The 16,626-nt window shown below is 35.8% G+C and overlaps 1 protein-coding gene across 1 annotated transcript in view; it reads right to left on the bottom strand.

The window, feature by feature from the left end:
- Window positions 1–2,826: 2,826 nt before the first annotated feature.
- The window catches only part of AGO3 (Argonaute 3), a 30,274-nt gene continuing 16,474 nt past the window's right edge, over window positions 2,827–16,626 (bottom strand). Inside the window, exons 13-17 of the mRNA XM_089649401.1 lie at window positions 15,460–15,687; window positions 14,468–14,645; window positions 12,874–13,039; window positions 11,623–11,844; window positions 2,827–10,448 (exon numbers count right to left, since the gene is read on the bottom strand). Coding sequence (XP_089505527.1) covers window positions 10,184–10,448; window positions 11,623–11,844; window positions 12,874–13,039; window positions 14,468–14,645; window positions 15,460–15,687 — 1,059 coding nt within the window. The 3' untranslated portion in view covers window positions 2,827–10,183. The remainder of the gene's footprint in view (window positions 10,449–11,622; window positions 11,845–12,873; window positions 13,040–14,467; window positions 14,646–15,459; window positions 15,688–16,626) is intronic.

Genomic DNA, 16,626 nt, shown 5'->3' with positions numbered 1-16,626 from the left:
TTAGTAGTTAGTATACAGTCAATAAATGTTTAGCACCACTTCTGAATATTTATTGCGTGGCAGTTCCTACGAATCGACGTGGTTTATCATTAGTCACAAGTCATAAATTACATTGCAAGCTTCAGTATTGAATTGCAGTCGAAGGGTTTTGTCAGCAAATTAAACAAGCAATGAGCCACTTGCACGGATTTTTAATATTTTTTAGGTTCATGAAGACCTTTTCGGGAATTGAATATAACTTTAATTCATTATCTATTATTTATCGCATTTTCAAAACCGTTGCATTTGAATGAAAAATAAATTATAAATTTGAACAGCCATAAAAATTTGAAAAAAGAGTCCAAAACTGTAGACCAGTGTTTCCCAAACTTTTTTCGGAGGCCTTGGTATTTTATACTCATTCTTCGCGACCCTCCAATGGTTGTAGGGGAATTGGGCCACAGGGCCGGCCCTATGCGGGCGCAATTGGAACAGTCCGCTCAGGGCGCATAATTATTATGACGCCAAGGCGCTGATAATAAATACCCTATACCTAAGGGCTAGTTATGGGAAGCGCTTCCCGATGCAAGCTGTGTCTGTGCGCCGGGCGCGCGTGTTATAGCCACACTTGTCGCAAACTTCGAACCGTCAATATATGTTAACTATTATCGAAACACTGCTTATTTCTCTTCTGTCTTGAAAAACGGTCTCTCAAAAAAACCTGTCCTGTCCGCTCCTTTATCTTTTTATCAATGAGTTGTGCACAAACTTGCACCGGAGCGCCGCGCGCCGCGGACGCACGCACGGAGGGCGAGAAGGAAGCGTGCCCGACGAGTGTCGGCCGCCTGCTATTGCAGCCGTTGCATAGAGCCCTGTACTATCTAGCCTCGGGCGCTTGTTTTAACTAGTCCCTAACAGTCCTAGCACATCACCTTTGAGATTATTTTTCACAAAAACGGCGCTACACAAAAATACAAACCATCCGAATATTACTGAGTAACTGTACCCCGCCAAGCGTTGCTGTGGCTAATTCTGTCTGTGCAGATACAGAAACAATAGCGCGTGTTTGCTTTTACGTTCAACAGATGGCGATGTTTTACCTGTCACAGGTAACATCTATATAAAATAACACGTTGTGTCAATATTTCAAAGCTATCGGTGGATAACTTTCGGAGATTTAAAATTTTGAACAAATGAACATTAACATTTTTTAAATATAGATATATTACATTGCTCACCTACCTAGGCGTCTACTGGGTTTGACAAAGAGCGTCAAAATTTAACTCGCGCGAGGCGCCGTTTGTCTCAGGGCCGGCCCTGAATTGGGGGAGGGGTAGATACATGTTCTTCTAACTAACGACCACCAGCCTAGTTACACGCGTGCGTTGTGGCGGTAATTTTTTAAAAATTTAATGAAATATGTTCGCGCACTCCGAAAAAAAGCATTCCTGTATTCTGGATGCATTTTTTAACGTTCTGATAAATTTATTTATAAATAATTACGTTCGTATTCACTCTGGAAAGAAGCCATAAAGTCATAAACGCAGTTTTAACATCTCCAATGTCAAACTAAAATATTAAAATTCAGGAGAGAAACCACTCCCGTGTTCCAAACGCTACTATTGATTTTCTAAAAAAATAATTTTAACAATTTGGATTAGAAAAATGTGTTCTCATGAGCCGGTTAAAAATGCATGCAAGAGGCTCATCGCTATTAACTTTATTGTTGCCAGTGGCGAACTGAGAAGAACTAACATCCAGGGCACATTATGTTTGTGTATATTATTATTACCACGATATATTATTTTGTAAAAAGACTTTAAAATATTTTTTTGCTATTGTTGATCTAAGGAAAGTTTTTTTGTTGTCATATCGACACTTATTAGAGTCATCGCCACTAATTCAATCAGTTCAAAAAAAGAAAACACATTACATGCAATCTTTCATTGTAGGAATCTATATTTGAAATGGTGACCGGATAAATCATCAAAATGATAATTCATCACATCTTTAAAAAGTTATATAAAGTCATGGAAAGTGATGAAACAAAAACTTTATTAACTGGGTTAAGGAGTTAGGTTTAATTTTTTTTTCATTGTTTCTAATGACTTTATATCACTTTTTAAAGGTGTGTTGAATTGTCACTGTGTTGAGTTATCATGGAACCATTTGAAATATACCAATTCGAACATATTTAAATTTTACTGAAAAGTATTCCACCCGTACACTGGCAGTCCCATAGAGAATTTGCAATGGCGATCGGTCTGTCCGTACACAAAGATCGACTACCACGCCCCTCCGCAGGATTACCTCATAATGCCCTGAAGAAAAAGTATGTGGGAAAGTAACTAAGACCCTAAATTGAAGACCCTAGGGAGCGTCAGGCTTTCGAAGGGTGGGCGGAATGTTGCCGAGCCCGCTCAGCCATTCCTCAAGTCCGCACATGGCAGTGAGGGAGGTGATGAGGTGTTATTTTAAATAACACATCTGCCCTGATGATGGACACTGCAATGCTGTCCGAAACGTTGGCTAAAGAAGGAGTTAGCGCAACACGGCATAACACCCCTAAACAAATAACAAAAATTTCTAATCTGTTTGTGATGGTCGCTTTCCCCTATTACTGAGTCTAAAGGGACAAACTTGCCCAGAAGTGTTCTGAGAGTAGATGCCACGTACCAAAAGTCATGATCAAGCAGATGCCCCGGTGGAACAGAGACAGACTGATGAATTACTAGGTGGACTGACTGTGTGGAAGAGGATTAGAGTAGTATAGGAGCCAATGGAGAACAAAGAGAGTAAATGAGGCCAAAACCCACCCTGGTCTGTAGCACCAATAAAACACAGAATTTATTAACAAATATATTTATTTGGATAAAAAACTAAAAATTATCATGATTGGCAAATGGAAAACATAAATAAACAATCTTAATGATAAAGAAATTGTTTGTATCGCCTTGTATATAAGCTTTACTCAAAATTATTTTAAAATAATTGAATTTAATCAGCAGGTAAATCGTTGTAGATGCTTGTTACTTTTATAACCCTAAAGGCTAAGGTTCAAATTATCATTTGTAATGTGTAACGAACTTAACCGGTTCGCTGCCGAAAACTATACCGAAACGGTCACGACCGGGACCGGTGGCAGCGAAACTGCTAAGAAACCCAACTAAATAAAGCTTTACCGCTGATCTACCTCTTTCTCACAAACAAGTCACGTTACAGAGAGAAATTATTATAATGCAGCTCTCAGCCCACAGTATATTTTAACAAGAAAAAAAGTGAAAAGTTGTACATGATTATGAAATTATTTAGATTTTGAAAAACCAGAAGAGCAGTTGGGATATAATTCATAAATTTATATTTGGTACAATAAGAGCATTATTTGATCGTTGGAGTAAGATATTTACACTGTAATTACTAATTACAATCCGTATCAATGACCACCGGTTTGTGACGGAAAAATCCAAAGAGCCAGGCTAGTGATCATGCGTGGTTCAATCCATTGCCATTTAAGCTTCCGAAAATTCTAAATTTCGCTTGCACTCGGTTAGAGTCAATATCGCCAATGAAACAACCCAACTAAAGAAGCAAGCAAGACCATATATCCTTAGATCTGAACAAATAATCCTATGGTAATATCACATACGTGCCTCAACTAATTTTAAGTAAATGCAAACGATAGTAAAAAAAATCTAATATAAAGAAGGATTGAAAAATAAACTGAATTTAAATTTATATTTTATCTTTTTTATTGAAAAAATTGAAAGATCTTTTTGTTGCTTCTGAACAGCTGACAAATAATAGTTCTTCCGCTGTATTGGACTTACACTGATGATATGTTAAATAAATCTAACACGATTGGAATGGAATCAATTGAACTTGACTAAGATGAATTAATATAAACTATGGATCGTGTATACTATTTCTTTCAATTCTAATGCTACATATAAACGGGATAAAATTTCACCTATCTATATAAATAAAAATCTTCATTTGTTCAAAATTTTAAATCTCCCAAAGTTTTTCATCGATTGCTTTGAAATTTTGACATAACGTTGCATTAGAATACGTGTGTGTTTTTATATACCTATATTATATAGATCTTACCTGTGATAGGTAAACACATTCATATTTGAAAAACAGCATTATATGTTGGCAAACATGCTTTTTTTGAAAAACAAGTAAAAGCAACACGCGCTACTGTTTCTCTATCTGCACAGAGAGACTGAGCCAAAGCAACGCGTGGTGGGGCACAGCTAGTTCATTAATAAGCCATTTATTTTGCATAACAAATACCATTATTGAAAAGCTGTGCATATCGACAGCTTATCCGATACCTTGGAGGCCACGCTAAAAGAAGTGGCTTTTGTCTACTGACTGTCGGAATCATATTTTGACGGTGCTCGCAAATATTGCTAACTGACCATAGACGACAAATTTCATCAATATCGTATTGATATAGAAATTTATCCATCGTCCATGCCTCCAGACCTCCTGGAAAACTGATACTATTCTCAAAACATATTCTACAGAAATACCCGTTGATTCGGTAACTAGCTGTGCTGGTGTAGAAACTGTGACCATATATTTTTTTTGTTTTCCTATTAAAAATATCTATAAGGTTATACATATTATAAAACTTTTTTTTCAATATTGACTCCATTTTAAAAATCACAATCTGATTTTACCGAGAGATACTTAACCGCCTTGACTTGAAATTAGGATAATATTGGAAGATTGTGACAAAGGTCGCTACATACACAGTATTCAAATAAGTCAAACTGGGTTATAACGAGCACGAGGGGACCGACTAAATTTTCTCCTAATAGTCGTTATGAATCCAACGGATTTATGTATTCAGAAATTGTGTTGACGATTTTATTTGCTTGTATATCAGTGAATCAACCTCGTTATAACATTTAACAATTATATGAAAATAAGGCTGAACTAAAATATCGTTTTGTAATTCCGTGATCGTTATAACCAAGTTCGACTGTATATATGTATTATCATTCCAAACTATTTTGAACCATTTTTAAAAACTTAAAAGTTGTACATAAGTTTGGTTGCACTCAGATATCGATTTGTTGCTGCTTGAAATATATCTTCAAAAAAAGAAAGTTTATTTCACAAATGAGTTGTACATATTTCTCCAAACGTCAAAAGGCTATACATATTACTTCAGGTCCAGCACTCAAAAATTGTCCTGAACATCACTTTTCAGTCTGCTAACTCAAGAAATTACTAAACAAAGAATTTTCCCACAGGAATAAAATGTTTTCAGGGATGAAAAGTAGCCTATGTCACTTTCCAGTCCTCCAACTATCCCTATGTAAAAAAATCACATCAAAAAGGAAGGATGGACAGACGCACGGACTGACAAACACACTTTGGCAAATTTAATATTAGTTAGGATTCTATATTGGTAATTAGGAAAATTTATAATGTTTCCAATGACAAAAATCCTCAAACTGTATTTGTTTAAATTCTATGAAATACATATCAAAATGTGCATGTATAAAAGATGCGGTTTGATAAGCAGTTAAGGCATTTTCAACATTATACCAAAAATTCCAGTACATATTTCATACAGAACATAAAAGCTAACAGTGTAAGAACTTTTGTTTATTGGAAACCTTGTATATTATCTTAAATATCCATATAACAGATTTTTAAATCATTCATAGTATTTCTTGAATTGGCGGGCTATAGAAGTGTGTATTTTTGAGTGCTGACCAAATGGAACTTACTTTCTTTGGTGGGACAAATAATTGAAAGCACTGTAAAAACATAATATTATAATAATGCTGGATTTTTTTGTTAATTTTGTCATTATGCTTATCGCTAAAATTAAATGCACTTCTCACAAAAAAAATAGAGTATTATATTATAAGATTCTGACAGCGGCGATATTAATACATAAATAATATGTATTATGTATGTCGGTTCGAGGGTTTAAAGTCAAACAATATTATCTACTACAGAAAAAAAACAAATAATTTTAGGCCTTAAAGTCAAATAACATTATCTACAAAAAAACATACCAATAATTCGAGGGCTTAAAGTCAAAAAACATAAACTACAAAAGACATGTTTTTTTGTAGATAATGTTGTTTGACTTTAAGCCCTACAAATTTATGAACACATTAAAAATAAAGAAATGCTTGTTATAGCTAGTGACAACAAACTAAAACTTTTGCATTCGTAAATACAGGCAGGAATTTCAAACCACAAGTTGGTTGACAATATGTTAAAGATTATTAAAAAAAATAAAATAATTCGTAGTTGCTGTTTTCTTTCAAACATGCTGACTTAGTCATTTGGCACTCTAACTAATACTCGAGACAATCTTTTGCTCTCAATCCGAAGCCATGCTCGTCTTAATGCAGTGCTTAAGATATCTTTGCATGAATGACTTACAACTACACGAAGAATGCTATAAATTGATATCCACTCATCCTGATATGATACCGTTATATCATTAAAAGTCCTCAAAAACTATTGTGATTTTCACCAGAGGTTATCCACCTAACAATTCATTAAAACACTGCTGCGGGCATTTCATTATGAAAATTACATTGATGCTATAAGCAGCTGGTTTCAGTAATGAGAAATGTTTTTTGGATGGCCCCCTCACAGCACATGGACTCGCACTCGGCAGATGTCAGTAAACTGTTGGTATTGCAGATGTCTGTTTTACCAATCTGCATTTAGCATATTGTCGACATATAGTCAACTGAAGAGGAGGTTGTGGAATTTTACATTTATTCACAATGCTTTTATAAAAAGTTTTGTGACCTCAGCGGTGATGCGATAATATCAAAAAGCTACTAAAACCATGTACCGCTTGCCTGTATACTGGAAGTACACAACACTGACCTGTGTTCGGGTGCCAATGGAAGGGAGCACTCTCGGTATCATGCATTATGACATCACCCAGTTTTACACGTTTCCTTACAGACGACCCATGAGAGAAAATGTTGCAACCGTGACATATTTTCGGTGCGCAAAGAATATCTGTTAAGGGTTCAATTAAACTTACACATAATACAATCATATTACTTAGACTAACATTATAACATATAACAGAAAGGCAGTTGCTTACACATCACAAAAAAATTTTATCAGCCAGAATTAACATTTTGTGAATCGAATGATATCACTGGCGCAATGGTTAAGATAAATTTTATGCGCATCATTAAAATAAGAATGCATGAAAATATTTGAACTATTACTGATTTCAATCAGTGATTTGGAACATAATAAAAAAATAATTGGAGATAAACATGAAAGAAAAATATGTATATAACATTAAGACATGTCAACGAATATAACACTAAATAATAACTTTTTGACATTTTTAACAAAAAAAAAAAAGGCAAACAGAATGCCATGTATTTTCAATTAAGTATGCGAGGAAGGATGAAACTTAAAAAAATGGTCTGAATAGACAAGGTTCATTAACACAACATGGGAAAGTGAGGAGTGGGAGAGAGAACCTAAATACATAGCAATTAAGGATCGAGATGCTAGAGACCTTGCGGAGGGTGACAAATGTATAGTGTGATACACTCTATACATACCACGTTGTGAATGTTCACGAAAATATAAACACACATTGGAACACTGTTATCGACTTATTTTTTATACATACAGTAGAACCGCATTAATTCAAAATCCAGGGGGGAACAAAAATCAAATTAACAAATTCAAACACAATTTTTTTTTGAAATTTCGAAAAAATTCGAGTTTCTCGGCCGCCCTTGATTTCGAATAGGTTCTTCCAAGTAAATTCGTAACAATATGACTTATTCCCGTGTAAATCAAATTTTCGCAGTATTCGACCGTTCAATTTCAGTTATTTTCTCAGTATTCAAAATAAATTCGTAAAAAATACCAAGCAAAATTGTAAATCAAATTGTCGCGGTCGGCTCTTTGAACTTAGAAATTCTTATTACTTTGAATATTAGAATTTAAACGGTCGACCTCGTCATCAGCAATCCGCAAAATATTTTATTTTTTATTAATCCGGAAACATATTGTATTTTTACTAATTTTCTAAGTTTACGAGGGCCGGAACGGCAGGAAATTGGCGCGAAATTTCTTTTTTTTGCAAAAATCGAACTTTTCGAATTACATTTAAGAATTTTTAGGAGAGGACAAAAATAAAATTTCGAATTACGAATTAAAAATCCATTTCGTTCTGATTTTATTGATTTATGCATTTTTCGAACATACTGTATTAACATATTTTTTATACATACACACATCCCCCAGGAGGCCATGAGGCTTCCCACAGGGTCGTTGACATCTTTAGAGATTGTCTTAGAAAAAGAATAAATCATTCTAAGGCCGAGATATTGAATACAAAAACGAGTCATAAAAATAAAAGGTAAATGTCAACTGAATACAAATGTTGTTTGAGCATGGGATCAGCGTGTGTCCGTGCTGTGATCCGGCACTGAAGGGATCAATATAATGCTTGTCACACAGTCATGCGAGTCGAGATTCAAACAGTAATTACAATCAAACCAACGTACATATAAGGTTCATTAACCATCTACTGGACTGTGCATGGTTAGTAAAAAGGCAACGCTTCAACAGCTGATTATGACACTGAGTGGGTTTAGTCCATGCGATCGCGAGTTCAATTCCTTTGAAATTCAAATTGAAGCATTGGGAGGCAAAGAGGCGTTATCGGCCTAAAGCCCCTTTTTCTATTATTAGCCCAAACGGTAGTATGGACCCTGTTTGACCACCTGACAAAAACTCATTTCAATCTGAAATACATAGATGTCTCCACGATTACGTGAATGAAGGAAGCCGTTTATCTGTTCAATGTTAAACCGTTGCGGGCGGTGCGTAAGTCGACGTAGAAACTATAGACACAGCTGAGCAATATCTGCAAATCAGTCTGCTACTAAAAAAAATCCCAGCCCTTTTACTGTCTTAATGGCAAATTATATGATAAAGATTGGAGTGATGCACTGCGAAAAATATTTTCAAAAACTCCCACCGCGAACAATTAAAATTTTGTGGTAATATTTTACCATCGAAATTTGCATTTAAAAAAACTTGTAATTTTTAAAAGAGCGACTAAATCTAACCAAAATGCCAGTTGATGGCATAAAACCTGAGAAAAATTAGATGCATTGTCACATCATTCTTAAAACGAGAGAATGCAGAATGGTTTAAGAACATACTATCTTTATTGATGAAAATATTGGTACAGTAGGTGATATCCATCCTGGTACATCGGCAATTCATCAAGACAACAGTCCTGAACACGAGCTTTCCGATATGTCCATATAACATTATTAAAAAAAAAATGATAAATGTTTAAAAAAAAACAAAAAATAATATTTCAGAAGGTTTTTTATTTTAATTTACTATGTTAATGTTTATTTTTGTAGCTGTACACTACTCTTTTTTTCCAATCTAATAAAATTAATATTACTGATACTTTACCACTGTTTTTACTTACATCATTAAATTTGTTCGATGGGTGGAAAAAGGGCATAGTACCCATGTACAAAAAAAACAAATTTGTTAATATTAGGACAGCTATTTAATTTTCTTACTATATACTTGGCGTAACAGATAGTTTGCCCGTGTTTTGTAATCAATCACTTAACACAAAGATTCATCAAAATATTATCCGCTAAAAACTTTGAATGTATAGAATTATTCTCGGAATGCAATTTTAGCGATAATACCTCTTTTCCACCCACTGCTTCAATTCATACAAAATCGAAATCGGGTTCGCATGGACTTCACCCACGCAGTGTCATAATTTTTTAAAAGATAGACAAACATTCCAGAGTTTCAAAACCACCGTAAGCGGAAAATGTTGCTTGTGTTGTGATGGAGGACTTAGCCAGCCGAGGAATTGAACACTCTACACCTGGGTGGGACCCAAACGCGATGCCAACTCAACCATTGACCAGTCCACCGGTCAAATTAAACGTGGAACGTATTCTTGAGAAAACAGAATAAGGTTTTCCCAGAGTGGTTCACAATTGCAATCATTAGCGCATACACTGATTCTAAGATCACAGTGATTGATTACTCATAAATTTAGCTGACGATTTCAGGTATTTTTGAATAATCAAGTGTGATTGTATTGTCCCTTACACACTGACTTATGTTATTTTGGTTCCTTGAAAGGCCTTGCAGTAGTTGTATAGCATGAAATTCGTTTAGTTTACAGGAAGAACAGCTTATCGCTGAGGCGCTCATGATGTGGTCGCCGCACCACCTGCCCCATGAGGAAGGCGAGCTTGTGTGCATACTGGCAAGGCGCCGGCACGCGCACTGTGCCCGGCCAGTTGTAGTAGAGATGGCACATCTTGTACGTGAAGCGTTGCATGTGGTCGGGGCTGATGCCCGAGCTGTCGTGCACTACGATGTAATGCGTGGGTGTCACTGTACCCTGGCGCACCTTCTGCGAAACCAGGAAGAAGTCGTACCTGCAGTGGGAGGGTTAAATTTGAATGTAGTGAAGTTGTTAGATTGATATATTTGTTTATTTATATGAAAAAAAATGAAATCATCTTATTCCACCTTTTCTGCATGAAAATGCATAAAAAAATTTGAGTGTTGGATCTAATCTAAGTATGTATGGTGCCAAAAACAGCGTGCTTGAAGAAAAAAAAAAGATGACACTGGTGCTTAGCTGCGAAATAAAACATGTGATTTTGATTGGAAAATTTGATCGCTTAGAAATATTATAGATCCTTTAACTAATACTGCTAGTGTTTAGAACACGTTTTAGCCTTTGAAATAATTGAACATTTTCTTTTCGCCTTTTTATAAGAATTTTTTTTTTATCAGATCTATAAAAACTGCTTTAAAGTGCCAAATCTCCTACTTTTGAACCCCTTTTCGGATATGATTTTTATGTGTAATTTGGCAATTAAAGTTCTTTAGAAAATGATCAGAAAACATTTTAATATTTGTGCCTGAATTTCACATAGTAAAATAAAACATGCTTTTTGGTGATGTTATTTTTTTAATAAATCAAGCAGTTGGCTGGTGTTGAGTGCGAATTTTAAACATATCGCCATTTACTTAAGGACTGCATAATTTCGCCCAATTCTCAATTTTTCGCACCACGGTGCATCACCTTGTAATGTCCATTGATATTGTAAACTCCACCACCAAATGGTTTCAGAGTATAATGCTTTACTTTCCACCTGAACAGGATTTTGTCATAAGCGGAGTTTGCAGCAGTTCTCTATAAATTGTTTTAGTCAAATTAACAATGTTAAAAAATTAAAACCACAACTTCAGGATATTCTGGAACCAAAATTAATAGTGAATAGCTTTGTCCAAACAATCCATGCAATGCAAGACACACATTCCCAACTAGCAAATAAATAATTAAGCTGTCAAAAAGGGCAAAATAAAGTGTATGAAATCTTTTTTGAGTATAAAATAACATATTCAGACATTTCATTTAATTTGATGAAATAAATTTCCTTTCATTTTTAACTACTACTTGATACTTGTGCGTATACAACAAGAGCGAATGACAATGTGTTGCACGCCCCTCGGAGTCTGACTAGAGAAAAAGTCAAGAGATGGGGATTGACTCCGTAGGGGTCTAGATGCCTAGGGGTCATTAGAATTAGCAATACTGACATTCCCTTCCTGGTGACGGTGTTGTCCACCACGGTGCCGGGGTTGGGATTCTCCAGCTGCTGATTTTTGAGGTCTGCAAAGATCCTGGTGTTGATCCTCTTCTGCACAACCACGAAGGTGAGCGGCGGCTTGTAGTTGGGGTCAATCAGGCTGAAGCAGCTCTCCAGTTGGGGTACCTCGAAGTTCATGCAGACGGGCAGCTGGCCATCTCCCACCCCGTCCCTGGGTCAAAATAAAAATAATTTATTGAAAATTCAGGAAAAATATTCACCCCGAAGACAGAATATTATGGTCTTTGTTAACCTCCCGTTTCCAACAGGGGTAACCAACATTTCTGAAATTACTATCCTACACCTATCAGCTATTATAGTGAATTTATAGTATTTCTATTCCAACAGAACCCATAAATATAGTCTTATAATGATAACATCCGTGGTGTATCTCAGTAACCCCTTTTGGTAACATAAGTTTTGTTTTGCATCATGGCATGCCGAAGGTTAAAGGAACAATTCAAAATGCTGTACAAGGCTTATTCCTGTGTGTAAATTGTATTTAGGTATACACTTTTCATTATTTAGCGAAGAACAAACAAACACAAATAACCTCTAAATTTTTTTTATTTTTTATAGTGAATACCTCACAAGAGTCCCAACTGCTCCCGTCTGGAGCCAGTGAGACTATGGCATCCCCAATTGGGGGATGTTGTGAGGCTGAAGGTAAGTGGGGAAGGGAAAGAGGAAGGTGGGGAAGTACCTGGCTATTCAGATCTAGTCACTAAACACGGCTAAAGCCATTTGGAGCAACGTTTCAATGCTGAATGGTGGTCTTACACCAGGGCGATACTGGTAGTATCTTCCACTCTGGAACGTGCCGCAAATATACTATATATTATTTTAATTAATTAATTGTGAAATAACACAAATTAATCAAATAAAATTTATTTGCGCACGCCGGGTTCGAACCCGCGACCTTCGGAATGGCAGTCCAATGCGTTACCACTGGACTATGCCGGCCGTCAATAATAGGGTTTTAGCAAAGTTCTTGTATGCCTTGCACGCTGAGAGTTTGCAGGTGGTGAAATAACTAAAGTGAATAAATTACAATTTAATTGTTTTAAAAAATGTACTTTATACTATTATTTTACAGGATGATGACGAGGTTGGTAAGAAGTTTGGTTCTGAAGGACCGAGGAAAACAGAAAAAAAATTTCCAGTAAATTTTCTTCATGGTTCCAATATTTTGTTTATTTACCTGTAAATGAAGATTCTAGATGGGTACTGTCCATTGGCATTGTAATAGAAGGATAATGTCTGTACGAAGCTCGTCTTGAGCCCATCGAGGACCTCCTGGCCCTTCTCCACTATGATGGCGCTGCTGTGCCACTTGGTCAGGGCGGCATTGTAGGAAGCCACAAAGCCTGAAAGAAAATATATTTAGTGGTCTCAGAGAGGTTGTTTTTTCATCGATATTGTTCGTATAAAAATCTTTCTTCTTACAATTCTTCTATGAAAACAAAAAGAAAGATACTATAATGATGACATCACTTACAATCTCTTTCTGGGACTACTTTTAAAAACCTAAAACCTTTGACAATTTCATTATATTTAAGGAGGCTCGGGAGAAGGGTCCGGTCGGTGGCTGAGTTGTCAATTGTGGGTCTTGCATTATTATTTACGCTGTTGCTAAATCTACCGTCCCGCCCCCAAGAGCTGTTATTGCGTCAGTTTAAATTGTCAATAACTGTTCTTTTTTCGCAAAGGATCTGAAAATTTGATGTATCTAGCCGTGGTTAACTTTAAAAACTTCATTGTTTTAATTCAAACTTGTTGTTGTAGTGTCTCTTTAACTTAGTGTGCATATAAAAACTTACTTAAAAGAACATCTTTATTCAGTACGTGTTTTCTCCAAAGACTTACTTTTAACATATTCATTTGCGCATAATTTTAATTGCTGTGACAGTGTGTGGCTTCACCCACGAAGAATGGGCAAACATTCATTAGGTTTACAGGCCACATGGTGTTAATTACACAAGGAAAGTGGACACATTGGAAAAATCGTTTAATTGGTCAAAAGCAATGACATGTAAGTGATTAAAAGTAAAATAATTTTATTGTTCAAGCGTTACTACATTTTGTTAATTTTAGTACAGTTCTCTTTTGAATTTGGTTTAAAACATACGAATTGTAGCATAATTGTAAATGTCAAACACTTGGCCTAATGTTATTGTTTGCTTGCGTATCAATGGATATGGGCCATTTACAACGTTGCCACCTCGTTCTTGGCAACTTCACAGTGAATTTATTGGGTAAGTTTGTCCTCACACTAAGAATTTTTAGTAGGTATGTCTTTTTGTATAGGAAATAAATTTGGAAATTTCGGAAAAAGTTATTAATCTTTTTTACTCCTAACATCATGTAGAATCACCTCCCGAAGTTAGTGCACTTTATCCCCGGACACCCTGTATAGCTCAGCAAGAAAAAAATCAAAAATGACCATGTATTTTTTACTTTTGATGAGTATGACCAGTGGCAGCTCGTGACTTTTGGAAAAAATGGCATTTCTGATGTTGTTATAGCTGAAAACGATTTTTTATTTTTTATCGAAAATCGAATTTTTGTATGAAGATTTTCAGGAAATTTCAGTATAGCCGTGCGCTGTACGGAATTCCTGAAAATCTTCATACAAAAAATCAATTTTTCGAAAAAAAAAAAAAAATCGTTTTCAGCTACAACATCAATTAAGCCATTTTTTGTAATATTAGCACTCTAGTAACCCAAAAGTCACGAGCCGCCACTGAGTATGACCACAGATGGTATCCACAAAAGAAATTTAGTATTGTACATACCGACACAGGAGTCTTTGCCGGCCCCATGGTAGACGTCGATGCCAATGACCATGGCATTCTTGAAGGGCATGTTCAGAGCCCAGAGAGTCCCTCCGAGCTTACAGTTCATCTGCAGGGCGACCTTCTGCACCACGGAGCGCAGCTTGTCGCGATTCATGAGTGTGCGAGCATTTATAACCTAAAAATGTTTTTTTTTTTTTTAGTAAAGATGGTACTTGAAATAATTCTATGAGAGAATGATCAGGACTGTGAAAAAGGAGTTGAAACTAGCAAAAATGAAGCCCCGAAGTTCATTAGATTTGATAGAAAAAGATTTTTATTAATTATTATATCACAGCAAGGCATTGATTAATTTATAGAGTGAAGATAAATTACTGACACAATGCGTGTGGTTTAACTGAACTAGGTCCAGTGGACATACTTTAGCGGGTTGTTCATATAGATATTTCATTGGTACACACATTCTTTTCGAATGACTTTCCTTTTTATTAGCGGTGCTACATTTTTTGTTCTATTAGTGTGAATATAATGTGTCTTATTTATTTATAATGTTATTGGCATTATCACAGCAAGATAGGAAGTTAAGCAAATAAAAATTACTATTGAGGTAAAAGAAGCTAGGTACGATGGGCCCCAAAAAGCACGGCAGTTTCAGTTTCCGTATGGACAAACTTGGCGACATTGAATGAATCAGGATATTAACTTACTAAAAAGAAACATTACAACAGTGTTTGGATTTTTTTCTAAGAAACGTTACCCAAACAACTGGTTTAGTGTCACTATAGCAAATCCGATGTAACTGTAATCTGTTATCATACAGTGAAACTTACTTAGGTTCCCACATAAGAAGTTTCATGTTTAAAAAGTTCTGTTTTCGGCTCCTTGAAAAAATGACCTAAATTGTCCCACATAATAGGTTTGTAAAAATCTAAATCATAATAAACCTAATAAGAAAGTTTCACTGTGTGTTTTTGTATTCAGTTTTCAGTAACCTGTGATGGAATGGGGTTCTCAACGCAACACGTCTTCTTGATGGCCGTATAGCGATCGTCCCTGGCTGTGGGGCTGATGCACACTACAATCTGCAGAGGGCCCGAGATGACGGACTTAAGCGCCATGCTGTAGGCCTCAGGTTTGTCCGACTGCAGGCACACAAAATTCGGCTGCGATACCTTGATGCCCATTGGTGGTCCGCAACGCATCAATGTTTCCACAAATGCCTGAAAAGATATATTCATTCAATGAAAAAGTGTAAAAAGTGTCAGTTCATTTTATAACCACATGGCAAGTCACACATACGGAACTACAGTGAAAAATATTATGGCTTAAAAATATATATGTATTCATATAGATCAATAAACGCTTATTCTATAAGTTCTATTATATATTTTTATACATAGAATTTATAAACCGTCATTTAAAAAAGAAAAAACACTATCACATTAAAACACACCGTTTGGTTGGTACGACTGAATCTGCACTACAGTGAAAAATATTATGGCTTAAAAATATATATGTATTCATATAGATCAATCAACGCTAATTCTATAAGTTCTATTATATATTATTATACACAGAATTTATAAACCGTCATTTAAAAACGAAAAAAACACTGCGTTTGAAAAAAAAACAGCGTTTTGGAGTCTGGTGAGCTCACACGTCACGTCACTAATTAAATCTATGGAAATTCTTTTAATTATTAACACATTCACTGCCAGCCTTGGACAGTGATGGCTTGGAAAACTCCAACTTGCAAACATTCAACACCATAACTTTAAAACTAGAGTAGGTAGTCAAAAACCGCATTTTACAATTTTTTTGATTTCTCGAGCACAGGGCCAGCATAAAAACAATACGTCGCGATAGTTGCCGGATTTACACTGAGCATTGAAAGTTGTATTGACGCACACCCCAATTGGGAGTTACTCAACGCCTCTTCGGTGGCTACAGCGCTCACATGAAGGCAACTGTCTTTCAAACACATGTTGACTTCAGCGGGGGGTTAACACAATCGTTTTGCGAGTTTTCCTAGACGGCACGTTTAACGGCGGAGAGTGAGTTGTATTCAACCAACATACGAACACCTACATTGCGTTCAAGAACATACAAAGACTTATGTTGCGTTCAACAACAAGAACATACGAATACTGAGATTTTGT

The sequence above is a fragment of the Hesperophylax consimilis genome, chromosome 1 (assembly GCF_061612785.1).
Source record: "Hesperophylax consimilis isolate HC1 chromosome 1, BYU_Hcon_1.0, whole genome shotgun sequence".
Lineage (NCBI taxonomy): Eukaryota > Metazoa > Arthropoda > Insecta > Trichoptera > Limnephilidae > Hesperophylax > Hesperophylax consimilis.
Note: the sequence above shows the minus strand (reverse complement) of the source record. Positions and strands in the feature narration are given on the sequence as shown.